Source organism: Carlito syrichta, unplaced genomic scaffold (genome assembly GCF_000164805.1).
Source record: "Carlito syrichta isolate Samal-C Ts95f unplaced genomic scaffold, Tarsius_syrichta-2.0.1 Scaffold314117, whole genome shotgun sequence".
Taxonomy (NCBI): Eukaryota; Metazoa; Chordata; class Mammalia; order Primates; family Tarsiidae; genus Carlito; species Carlito syrichta.
The window spans coordinates 561088-574457 of record NW_007258213.1 but is presented as its reverse complement, the minus strand read 5'-3'; the positions used below and the strand labels follow the sequence as shown (position 1 = coordinate 574457).

At 41.9% G+C, this 13370-nt stretch overlaps 1 protein-coding gene across 2 annotated transcripts in view; it reads left to right on the top strand.

Annotated features, from left to right (window-relative positions):
• The window catches only part of CREBBP (CREB binding protein), a 124459-nt gene that overhangs the window by 51514 nt on the left and 59575 nt on the right, over positions 1-13370 (top strand). Inside the window, exons 3-4 of one of the 2 annotated variants that reach the window (XM_008071123.1) lie at positions 5499-5739; positions 7058-7171. In XM_008071123.1, the coding sequence (XP_008069314.1) occupies positions 5499-5739; positions 7058-7171 (355 nt within the window). The remainder of the gene's footprint in view (positions 1-5498; positions 5740-7057; positions 7172-13370) is intronic. The other variant, XM_021719092.1, reaches the window with a different exon arrangement.

Below are 13370 nucleotides of genomic sequence, written 5' to 3'. Positions count from 1 at the left end.
CTCTAGTTCCATCCAGGTTGCAGCGAAATTCATGATTTTGTTCTTTTTTATGGCTGCGTAGTATTCCATCGTGTATATGTACCACATTTTTTTAATCCAGTCCTCTTTTGATGGGCAGCATGGTTGTTTCCAGGTTCTTGCTGCTATTTGCCTTTTGATTATTGAGTGGTAAGAGTTTTCTTTTTTAAAGTATGTTCTAGATACAAGTTCCTTATGAGATCTATGATTTGTAAATCTTTTCTCCCATTCTTTGAGTTGTCTGTCACTTAAATTTTTGATGAAATCCAGTTTATCCATTGTTTTCATTTATCACTTGTACTTTTTGGTAACAGATTTAAGAAATCACTACCTAATTCAGGGCATGCAGATTTACTTCTGTGTTTTCTTCTATGAGTGTTATAGTTTTAGCTCTTACATGTAAATCTTTGGTTCATTTTGAGTTAATTTTTTTTTGAGTTGGAATCTCACTCTGTCGCCCAGACTGGAGTGCAGTGCCACGCTCCCAGCCACCGCAGCCTTGACTTGCTGGGCTCCGGCAATCCTTCCGCCTCAGCCTTCCAAGTAGCTGGAACTACAGGTGCACGCTACCACGCCCGGCTAATTTTTTGATTTATTGTAGAGATGAGGTCTTGCCAAGTTGCCCAGGCGGATCTCGAACCCGCGGGCTCAGGCAGTCCGCTCACCTCAGCCTCCCAAAGTGCGGAATTACAGGCTGAGCCACCGGACCTGGCTTGAGTTAATTTTTAGTATAATGTGAAGAAAGGGGTCTGTTTTTGCTCTTCTACACGTGACTATCCAGTGGCCCTATCCTTTTTATCACCATTAGTTGAAAAAAATCTATTCTTCCCTCCATTGGGTTACTTTAGCAATGAGTTGTAGAACATTTTTGTGTTTGTTTTTTTGTATTTTATGAGGTGTCTGCATTTCCTTTGCCCAATTTTTTAGTGGGACAGTATCATTTTGTTTCCTGAGAGCTCTTTTTATATAAGAATACCAATCATTTCCCCCTTGGTTTCACACTTTTAAAACTTTATTCCTATGTTTTTATGTTAAGAAGACTTTCTCATTCTCTTATTCTAAAAGAATGTTTAAAATTTTTCTCCATATTAATCTGTCTTTATTCATTTTAATCCATCTGAAGTTTAAGAGGAGAAAGTGATCAAAGATTATCCCCACCACTCTCCAATTAGAGATACCAACTTTATAATACAGTAGTCCCCCTTTATCTACAGTTTCACTTTCTGGGATTTCAGTTACCAGCAGTCAACTGGTCCAAAAATAGGTGAGTGTAGTGCAATAAGATATTTTGAGAGAGAGACCATATTCACATAACTTTTATTATGGTATATTGATACTATTTTTATTTATTGTTAATCTCATACTGTGCCTAATTTATAAGTTAAATTTTATTATAGTTGTGTACATGTAGGAAACAATATCCTATATAGGGTTTTATATACTATCTGGTATTGGGCATCTACTGGGTGTCTTAGAATGTATCCCCCAAGGATAAGGAGGAGCTACTATACCCTGATTTCATATGCACATGTGTCTGTTTCTGGACTTGAAAAAAGTAGCTTTTTAGCATATTTTGGTATCTAGCAACATCGATTCCCCCTTTATTTTTATTGTTACGAAAACAAAATTGCACAACATGTATGGATTACTTTTGCAGGATTATATAGCATTGTGATTTTGTTCTGTGCTTTAAAGGGAGATTCCTAAGTACTTACCTTCCATTCTCAGTGCCCACCTGACTTTGGGGACTGGTCAGGGAAGTTGGGAGAATCTGACGGATGGGGATGCTTCTGATAGAGTTCAGGGCCACCTACAGTTCTTATCTAACCCTTACAGCTCATTGAACACTGGCGTGGGAGAGAAGGAAATTAAATGTGCCCCTAAATTAAATGAGCAAACTGGACCAACCCTGGACAAACATACAGAATTCCATGGGGAGCATCAAACACTGGGATATGAGACATGTCTTCTGTTCTGTTTTGCTGTTGACTCAGTTTCATCCTCCAACTGGCTTTTGAGATCCATATATACAATATGTAAAGCTTATTAAACTGTACTTTTATCTTCCATCCACAGTAGACAAAATAACAAAGTTTAAATTTGCCTTATAGTTTCCAACCACACTGTTTTGAGATATATAGTGTATGTCAGGTACAGTGCACATGACAGATGTAGTGCAAAATATGCTATTAAAAGTATATTCCAGCTGGGCACAATGGCACACACTTGTTGTTCCACCTGCTTGGGAGGCTGAGGTGGGAGGATCGCTTGAGCCCAGGAGTTTGAGGCCAGGCTGGGCAACATAGCATGACTCATTCTCTTAAAAAGTTTTTTTAAAAATCCCTAATGAAAATCAATATATATTAACTTTCAGTAAATGAAGATCAATCTGCTTGTAATTTAGTTGTAGAGTTAAAATTTTTGCTTTTTTTTCCTTTTCATATACAGCATGTCTGTACTTTAAGAAATAGTGAAGCCGGGCTCGGTGGCTCAGCCTGTAATCCCGCGCCTTTGGGAGGCTGAGGTGAGTGGATTGCCTGAGCCCGCAGGTTCGAGACCCGCCTGGGCAGCAAGACCTCATCTCTATGATAAATCAAAAAAAAAAATCAGCTGGGCGTGGTAGCGCATGCCTGTAATTCTGGCTAGTCGGAAGACTGAGGTGGAAGGATTGCCGGAGCCCAGTAGGTTGAGGCTGCGGTGGCTGGGAGCGGCCACTGCACTCTAGTCTGGGCGACAGAGTGAGACTCCAACTCAAAAAAAAAAAAAAAAGAAATAGTGAGACGATAACTGCTTGGTCTCATCAACAAGTTAGTGTCATGAGTGAAAAAGAGGAAGAGGCAGTACCTTAAAAACAACAACCAAATGTAGGGTATGGGCCTTTATTGGGTCCTGATTTGTGTGAACCAGCTATGATAGACATGTATTTTGGACAACTAGATAAATTGGAATGTGACTAGGTATTAGCTGATACCAAAGAAGGAACGTTCTGTTTATTAGGTGTAATTATGGTATCCTTTCCTTTATACTTTCTTTTCTTTTTTTTATTTTTGAGTTGGAGTCTCACTCGGTCACCCAGACTGGAGTGCAGTGGCCGCTCCTGGCCACCGCAGCCTCGCCTGCTGGGCTCCAGCGATCCTTCCGCCTCAGCCTTCCGAGTAGCCGGAATTACAGCACTACCACACCCGGCTGATTTTTTGATTTATTGTAGAGATGAGGTCTCGCTGCCCAGGCGGGTCTCGAACCCGCGGGCTCAGGCAATCCACTTACCTCAGCCTCCCAAAGGCGCAGGATTACAGGCTGAGCCACCGAGCCCGGCCTTTATTTTCATAAATGCCAAAGAAAGAGACCTAAACAAGGGTTGTTTTTCACATTCTTCCAGTCTTTATTCCTGTTGATTTCTGGTTGGACCTTCTAATCCACGGGAATGAGCTAATTGAGGAGCAGACTTTACACCGATACTGCATGTTGTCAGGGGCAGATCAAGGATGGTTTATTTATTGGAGCTTTATTTACAATTGCAAAAATAAAATAGGGGAATGAGGTTTCCAGTTTTGCCTCATAATGGGAAACTAGTTAAATGAACATAAAGCAATCTAGTAAGATGCTATACTTTCATCATAAATGATCCCATCCTACTGGGTGAGACAACTTAATACTTCGGAACAGGACCTTGGAGAAAATACCAGGTAAAAGATAGATATGTAGATACACAGAAACGCACATGTACACACACACTGCGAGACTATGTGATTATCATTCATACATATGAATTTTTATAGCAGAAAGACTGAAAGAAACAAAAACCTGTCAGCACTTTATTAGTGAACTTCTAGATATTGGGTTTTTGATTGATAACTATTTTCTTAGTAGTTTCATTGCTTTCCAAATTTCCTGTAATAGGCCTGTACTTATAATGAGGAAAACAAACATAAAGAACAGGTTATTTCCTCTTATGAGTTAAGTTCTTCTGCATTCAGGGTGTTCTCTCAGCCAGGACTTTGGTTTTGCTTTGGGCCATTCTTGGGCTTCCAGGAGTTGTGCACCCGCCTTTCCTACACACTTATTTTCTGAGTTCTCATATAGATAAAACCATAACAGAAAACTCGGTGACTTATATTTTTAAAAATCAGATACTCTAGTTCATTAAAAAAAAAAAAAAAAAAAAAACCCAGAGTGGTGATGTACTTTAGGGGAGGAAATGAGTGTTGTGGAATTGACTGGAAATATCAGGATATTTGAGTATTAAAGAAGATTGGAAATTTCTGAATTGTGGATGACATTATTGGATTTTAGGAACATTACATTTCTCTTCTTGCCTTGTCTTTTTAGTAAGTTTACCTGAAGGATGTTGGTAGCTTGTAAAGAATTCTTACGGGTTCTTGTTTCCATTTTCTTTGCAGTTAAGTGGCATGCTTGTTCTGGCTTATTATTTCAGACGATGAAAGCAAACTACTTGTGTATTTTTAGCAGATCACCAAATACTTTCTGAAAAAATTATTGTCGAGTGTCTGAGTGGAATTTTTTTTTTGAGTTGGAGTCTCAGTCCGTTGCGCAGGCTGGAGTGCAGTGGCACACTCATGGCCACCCTAGCGTCAACCTGCTGGGCTCTGGTGATCCTTTCCACCTTAGCCTTCCAAGTAGCCGGAACTACAGGTGCATGCTACCACGCCCAGCTAATTTTTTATTTATTGTAGAGACAAGGTCTCACCAGGTTGCCTGGGCTGGTCTTGAACCTGTGGGCTCAGGCTGTCCACTCACCTTGGTCTTCCTAGGTGGTGGGATTACAGGCTGAGCCACCTAACCCAGCCTGAGTGGTAATTTTAATGAAAGACACAGCATTTTATAAGACAAGAAAAGCATTCACAATTGTACTGGATGGTTATATTAAGGGAAAACGCCATTATTCTTTTAGGAGAGGTAATGTTTGCTGTGAAATCAAGCTGCAGGTATTGTTCTTCTGGTCATGTGATAATGAAATCCAAAAGGTGTTCTAGTGTTTTTTTTTGTTTGTTTGTTTTTCTGTATCAGGTATTTGCAGTGTGTTGCAACTGGTCAGGACTTGGTAATCTTTTAAATTAAATTGAACCCTGTGAAATTGCTAGCGTTTGACCATTTGGAACCTATAAAAACAACAATTTCACATGGTTGAGCCTAATGTAATACACAACTTTTCCTGTGGTCATATATATTTTACAGTGAGTGGAGTTTTGGTTCCTACAGTGAAGAGTATGTCATTGTCTTGCTTGGATGATAATTGTATACAAGTGAACTTGAATCAACCTTACTGCTGATGAGTTGAGTTGATTTCTGTGCTCCTGGATCTTCTTAAAGTCACTGATGGATTAAAGAGAATACATCAGCCTTCTCTCTGTGGTCGATATCATCGTCAGTTTTCACATTTGTTTGAGAAGTAATTAATGATCATGAATTAGAACTCTGAAACCTTATTAAAAGATTTGTATTATTTTGCTTTATTTTAGTCTCAGATGCAAACATCAGTGGGAATCGTACCCACACAAGCAATTGCAACGGGCCCCACTGCAGATCCTGAAAAACGCAAACTGATACAGCAGCAGCTGGTTCTACTGCTTCATGCTCATAAATGTCAGAGACGAGAACAAGCAAATGGAGAGGTTCGGGCCTGCTCGCTCCCACATTGTCGAACCATGAAAAATGTTTTGAATCACATGACGCATTGTCAGGCTGGAAAAGCCTGTCAAGGTAAGTGCCGTTTTGTGAACTCCTAGTGGCAGAGGTCAGGATGAACTTGTCTTTATTGTTTTTACAGTAGCTCTCTTGTTCATAAGGCTCCCACAGCCTGAGTGCCACCTGCGTATGGTGTGGCAAGACATGTTGCTCTTACATTCCCCACACACTGACCGTCAGATGCCCTGGAAGTCTTACCTGCTGAGGAGAAAGGCAATTTGGTTTTCTGATAATCTGTGAACTTCTACTACCTGAGACTGTGTCCTGTATTTGTTCTTTTCCTCTTTTCTCTATCATGGAAGACATTTGTCGCTTCTTGAGCACTGTCTTTGTTGTGAATGTCAAGATCATGGTTTTCTTTTGGGCAACAAACAGCACACGCATGTGCGGACACAAGCCCTTCCTGCACCCAGTGTCTGTCTTGGTGGTTGTTTCGTAGACCAGCAGTGGCCCACTGCCTTGCTTCTCTGCCTTGCTTCTCTGCCCTGCGTCTTGATGATAGTCCAGATGGCAACAAAGTTGTCCTGGGTGACTGGCAGTGACATGGGGAACTGTGCACCTTATCATCCCGGGGGAGGTGGTGAACTAGGCACGTCATGTGCTCTCTGTCTCCTTTTTTATGGCAGACACCTCAGTTCTACTGAAAAGCATGTTTCCTGTTAACAGCTGTGCTTTCCTTTAATCTTTATCCTCTTTTCTTCTCTTCATACTTAACGCTTATAAACCTTGGGGGAAATCTCTTCCTGGTCTCCCTCTCTCCTTTTGTGGCATTTGTGAGTCCCCAGAGTAACCCTGATCGTAATGGAGAAGCAGACATGGGTATGGTTAGACTTTTAGAAGATGAAGATGGAATAATCAGGGTCAGTTACCCTCTCAAGTACTTTACCAAGTGCCCAGGGTTCCTTTTGAATCTCTATACTTTACGTTTGCTTCTCTATCTGTATTTCTTCACTTTAGTTTTTAGATAGTTTCATCTTTAAATATAACTAACATTTTTATTTTAACTAGTGACATCACAGAACTATTATTCTACCTTTCATTATAGTTGTTCAGTATTTCAGATTGAATAGTTTTTGTTTTGTTTTGTGGGCTAAACCTTAATCACCCATCATTCATAACATTGCTTCTATGGGAAGTTTTGTTTGGAGTTCTCAATAATCAACTTACAAACTTTTTGGAAAACAGCCTGTTTGTAAGTTGAGAACTGCCTATACTGTGTTATGGTTACACTTGTTACCATTTTCTTATGGAATCTGGCATTATAATTTAGGTGTAATTGAAAGTGTGACGATTTGGATAGAAAAATAACATCTCGTTGTTTTTCTGGTCATAGTTGCCCATTGTGCATCTTCACGACAAATCATCTCTCATTGGAAGAACTGCACACGACATGACTGTCCTGTTTGCCTCCCTTTGAAAAATGCCAGTGACAAGCGAAACCAACAAAGTAAGTGAGCACGGGGGCAGAGAAGCTTGGAGATGAGAATAGAAGCCGTTTCTAAAGAAAATTTGGAGAGTAGGTAGGGAGTGGGCAAGGGTTACTAGTCACAAAGTGTAGGGTGAAGTAGGGTGGACAGTGACCCAAGCCTAGAAGGCACATGGGCTCTCAGTGTACATGAATGGCTGTGGTAGTGTTGACACTTCATTCACTGCCTCTCCCGCCCTGCCCTCTGATACATGCATTTGAAGTAGTAAAAAGCAGCAGAGTCACTTTGACCAAAGAACCAACGTGAAGACTTGTGTTTCCTGATGGTTGCTCAGTATATGAGGATTTGAATAAAGTCACTGTAATGGCAGTGACGTCGGGAGGGAGGGGAATAGAAGGAACACTTCTTTTGGAATTGGAAACCCTTTATCCTAAAGTAAGTTTTTAAGGCTTTCTCAGTCAGGCTAAGTCAGTATAATATCCCACATGAACGTGAAGTTTTTTTCCTGTTACTTGGAAATACAGTTCCCAGACCTATTTGTTTAACTAACAATTTATTCAACTTCAGACTGAGAGTTTCTGCCCCAGGACTGGCACATTCTGATCATTCCCGTTGTTTTGTTGTCTCCAGTTGTCTGTCACCCTTGGCACAGCTAGTTTACACAGCCATCCCTGCTTGTCGGAAGGCCTGTGGGAAGCTCTGGGGCTTCTGCCATTTGTAGGCGGCAGAGCAGGGAGAAGAATGGACTTCTCTTTCCATTTTTAAGTCTTTTTCCTGTCATTTTAGAAGTAAAACTGTGGTCTTGGTTGTGTCCCTCAGTTTCAGACAGCTAGGAAGTGCCCTTCAGTCTCCTGTCCCCTCTGGCTGGAGCTGCTCCCTTGGTGACTTTTACAGCACAGTCTTCCTCATCTTCCTCCATCTCATCTGTGCCATCTTGCCAACCTCCCTTGTTGTTTTAAGTATTCATTCCTCTCATTCTTGATCATCTTTCTTAAGACCTTGCTGCTGCCTGGAGAATATGTGCTGCTTTTCTTTCTGGTTGTTTCTGAGTGGCACAGGGAAAGATGGAAAAAGCACTTTGTTACTAAGAGTACCATGGAATGGAGCACTGGGGATAGCCCCCGTGGTTTTCCTCTCCCTGAGTCCAGGTTGTCTCCCTCCTGTGTGGGCCCAAAGAGCTGACACCACACAGCGTGCTTCATTTAAATTATCCACATAGGAAAGAAATGATGATGTGATGGTGCCTGTATTCCCCCTTCCTACAAAGGAGCCACAATAAATTTTCTCTAAATCAATTAAATTATTCTTTGAATGACCAAAATTTGAATTAAGACACAATTTCTATGGACATTACTTATATAAATTGAAATTTTAGAATCTTGGGTCTCCTAGAACCAGATATTTGGGACAGTAGTTCTTCTAGTGGAATACAGTCTGTTTTTGCTCTAAGTTACTCTAATACATTTTTCTTTAGTATATGGTAATGATTAAGTTTCTTATGTTTTAGGACATATTTCAGGAATAGGCTCTTTAAATGCCAAAATATTCATTGTCAAGTTTTAGTTGTACAGTATTCCATGTATAATGATTTAGGATTTGATTCTTGACTTTAATTTTATTTATTTATTTTTTTTAAGTTGGAGTCTCACTCTGTCACCCGGATTGGAGTGCAGTGGCATGCTCTGGCCACTGTAGCCTTGACTTGCTGGGCTCCGGCGATCCTTCCGTCTCAGCCTTCCAAGTAGCTGGAACTCCAGGCGTGCACTACCATGCCCGGCTAATTTTTGATTTATTATCGAGGCGAGGTCTCGCCAAGTTGCTCGGGTGGGTCTTAAACCCACTGGCTCAGGCAATCCACTCGCCTCGGCCTCCCAAAGTCCTGGTATCAGGCTGAGCCATCAAGCCTGGCCCTTTCTTGACTTTAATTTGGAGGTGTGACTTTTCCGGGATATTTTTGTTTTTAGTGTGTATATTGCCATAACAGTTGTAAACTTTTGTGATTTCTCTTTTTAAGAATCACTCGTGGTTTTTGTTAAAAAAAAAAAGAAAAAGAAATGTATGTGGTTTTTTTTTTTTTTAAAAAAAGCATCCTTGTAACTGCCTGAGTGTTGTGAAAATTGATTCTGTATGTGCTCTCTTAAGTGGTAAACCACAGTTTTTCTACTAGTCATAATGCAAGTTATTAGCAGGGTGATTTTATAAAGTCACAGGGAAGATTTCGGTTAACTTTGTGCAGAGTTTTAGTAGTTTTTCATGAAGAAATAAAATTACTAATTTAAAATTTTTTTTAATGCTTTTTAAGTTTTAACTTTGAGTATATTCTTTTGGCACTAGCACTAGTTTTGTGAATACAGCATTGTTTGATATGAGTAAGAAGGTTTTGGCAATATCTTTCTTTTTTTTTTTTGAGTTGGAGTCTCACACTGTCGCCCAGGCTGTGGCCACCCCAGAGTCGACCTGCTGGGCTCCGACGATCCTTCCGCCTCAGTCTTCTAAGCATTTCAAATAGCTGGAACTACAGGCGCCTGCTACCTTGCCCAGCTATTTTTTTTTATTTATTGTAGAGATGCGGGCTCAGGCAGTCCACTCCTTGGCCTCCCAAAGTGCTGGGATTACAGGCTGAGCCACCGAGCCTGGCATGGCAAGGCAGTATCCTTTCAGTAAATGTTGTTTCTTCTCTCCCAAAGCAAATTGTGCTTGTGGTGTGTGAAACCTGGGTTAGGAATCCAGAGAGGAGAATGTGAATCTGACCCTAAAATGGCTTACGGTTGGGTTCTAGAGACAGAATATATACATTAAGAATAATGTAATGATAAATGTGGGGCTTGACGAAGCCCAGTTTAAGCAAAATAATAACAGAATAACATTTTAGACAGTAGTTTCAGCGTCAGCACAGTACATACGTAGTCTGCAGGGGATAGACCTGAGTTGACCTATGCAAGAGGTGATTCAGAGCAGTGGACCGTGATGAGCTGGTAAGAACCGTGGGGACTCGGTTGAGACTTACCTGTGCTTGCTGTGTGGAGATGGCCCCCAATTTCCCGGGGCTCTGCTTTCTGGGCAGTGTTTCCACAGACACTGCACACTTCCTTGGTCAGCACATATTCTTCTCTCTAACTTCTGTAATTGATGTGTCTTTCTGAGGAAATTTCTAGAATCATCTGTGAAGCTAATCTGATGCTCTTTGAAAGGAAACTTAGATCTTTGGCCCATGTTGGGATTTTGTTTGATTTTTCTTTGAATTGTTTTCTAGAGATTCTGTATTCACTGATCTCGAGCTATTCATCCCTTACAGAAATATTCAGCTTTTGTTGAATAATTAGTACTTTTCAAGGTATATATATGTCAGTCTTGGCATCTGTCCTCTTGTGAATTACAGTGCATAGAGTGCACTGTGTGGGCACATGACTGAATTCCCCCATTAGACCTCATGCTGCCTCATTGGTGATTTTCTTGCTTCTCAGACAGGCCACACAGGTTCTCCCAGGTTGCTTGTTAGAAATGAAGAAATTTGGGCCCCATCCTAGACCTCCCTATTAGAATCTGCAATTCTAACAAATTCCCAGATGATTGGTATACATTAAAATCTGAGATGCTTCTCTCTGGGATACCTTGAAAAGCCAAATGTCTGGGCCAGAGCTGCTGAGAGGCTTTGAATCATTCTCTGAGGAAGACCATGAGTTTCCTAACCCAAAATCTCACAAGGACTATCCAAATACAGGGTCGGCCCCAGAGCCTAACTGAATGCACTCACTGCCATAGCTGCCTCAGACCTGGACTCAGCTACGCACCAGCCTCATTGACAGTGTGACTGGTCGGCAGTCCCTAGCCTGCTGCTGGAGTACCTCTATTGGCTTGGCATGTACTGCAACCTGGCAATTTGTTTTATTTTTAGGCACCTCTGATTGTTTAAAACACCTTGATGATATTGAGTCAAATCTTCCTCCTTAAAACTTCTACTCATTAGCCGGGCTTGGTGGCTTAGCCTCTAATCCCGCGCTTTGGGAGGCTAAGGTGAGAGGATTGCCTGAGCCCACGGGTTTGAGACCCGCCTGGGCAACTTGGCGAGACCTCATCTCGACAATAAACTTAAAAAAAAATTAGCTGGGCATGGTAGCGCGCCCCTGTGGTTCCAGCTACTTGGAAGGCTGAGGTGGAAGGACCGAGGCCCAGCAGGTTGAGGCTACGGTGGCCGGAAGCGTGCCACTGCACTCCAGTCTGGGCGACAGAGTGAGACTCCAACTCAAAAAAAAAAAAAAAAACTTCTACTCATTGAGTAGCCTATTTAGATACCCACTAAATGTTTCTTGAATAGGCCCTTTGTTCCACTTGAGAGCTCTTCAGAGACTTTCAGACACCTCTTTTGACAGACTGGTAGGGAAGGGGAACAAGGGGGGTGGTAATGGAACCCAAATGGCTATAAAGAGAATGGTGGGCTTGTTTGTCACACAGTCATTGGTGATAAATTTCATCAGAATAGCTTTTTTCCTTGTTCTTCTGGATAACACAGTAATCCCTTCCTGAGTCACTTGACTTCTGAAGAAGGCCTCCTGTTTGAGGGCTTGTGGTATTGTCTGTGATGGGAAGACTGGGTCTCAGGCTTGCGCAGTGCCTAGGTACTCAATGTTTCTCTTCTGTATTGTGCCCTGTAGTGTGCATAGGAAAATGTTAGACGAGAATTAAGTCTTGGCCCACACAGTACCTGCGGGGCATTGTGATGGTGCCCGCAACTTTGTAGAGATGTCTGCAGATCTGAATAAATTGTAGCGCTGACTATATCTAGCTGTGACTAGATACAGTCATCCCTCTGGAAATTGGTTCTAGGACCCTCCAAGCATACCAAGTCCCACAGTCAGCCCTGTGGAACCTTTGACTATAGAAAGCCCTCCCTGTACACAGGTTTTGCATCCACAAATACTGTGTTTCTGATTCTCATTTGGTTTTAAAAAATCTGAGTTGAGCCCCTGGGTTCAAGACCAGCCCAGGCAACTTGGCGAGACCTTGCCTCTACGATAAATCACAAAGTAGCCGGGCACGGTAGTGTTCGCTGGAGCCCAGCAGGTCGGTACTGGGGTGGTTGTGAGTGTGCCACTGCATTCCAGTCTGGATGACAGAGTGAGACACCAACTCAAAAAATAATAATAATCTGAGTATAAGTGAACCTGCACGGTTCAAATCCGTGGTGTTCAAGGTTTGAACTTTGTCTGCTTCCTGATGTGTCTCCCACCACCCTGACAAAGCTTTGACGTTTAATTAGTGTCAGTTTTCAGTGAATTTCAGTGAATTTCCAAATTGAGTCCAGTTTTATTGGGAATGATTGGAGATTGAAGTTTTTTGGTTAATTGAGTGCTTCGAATTAGCAGCATACACTTTGTACTCACCGGGAAAGGACCACCTGTCCTTACATGAAGAATGGTAGATGATTCCTGGAAAGAGCCTACTATAAAACTGGACCTTTTGTTTCATAGGTCATGGGCTCCTATGTTAGCTACATTTGCTGGCTGTAGCTCTCCGTGCATTTTTGTTCAGTCCCAAGGCACTCAGTAGGCTGTGCTGGAGACTTGTGTAGTGCTGGACACTACTAGATTGCTGCTGGTGAGATAACACTGTCATGTTAATCCTGCCTTCCGGATGTGCACAGGGTCAGCTTCAGTGACCCAGGCTATAGTTTGGGTGCATTTGGTGATTATTAGATTAATCTCTTGTCCCTCCCAATAGATCCTAGGTTCAGAGAGTACACTGACTGGTTCTGTAGTGTGAGCCAGTGAGTGAACACATGAAGTGTAAATGTCTAAAGACATGCATGGGCGCAGTGGGCATGTGGGAATGCTTGGGAAAACTGTCACAGAGTGCTGGTAGTGTCTTGAAGTTGCAAAACAGAGTTGACTTCTTGTACATGACTCCCCTTCCAGTCAGCCATCACCCCTACTGCAAATGCCTGAGTTCTCTTACCCTTAAGTATTTGTGTCATTTCATCTAATAGCAACTTTGGGCTTCAAATTGGGCCATGCTTAAATGTCAGAGACCTTTTTAATTTATGTTCCTTGCTTCTGGATTGTTAAAAATGCCAAGTTCCAAGTGCTTCATTATCTTATGATAGGCATATTTTCTTTTAAAATAAAAATCTAATAATGGCCGGGCTCGGTGGCTCAGCCTGTAATCCCGCGACTTTGGGAGGCTGAGGTGAGTGGATTGCCTGAGCCCGCGGGGTTGAGACCC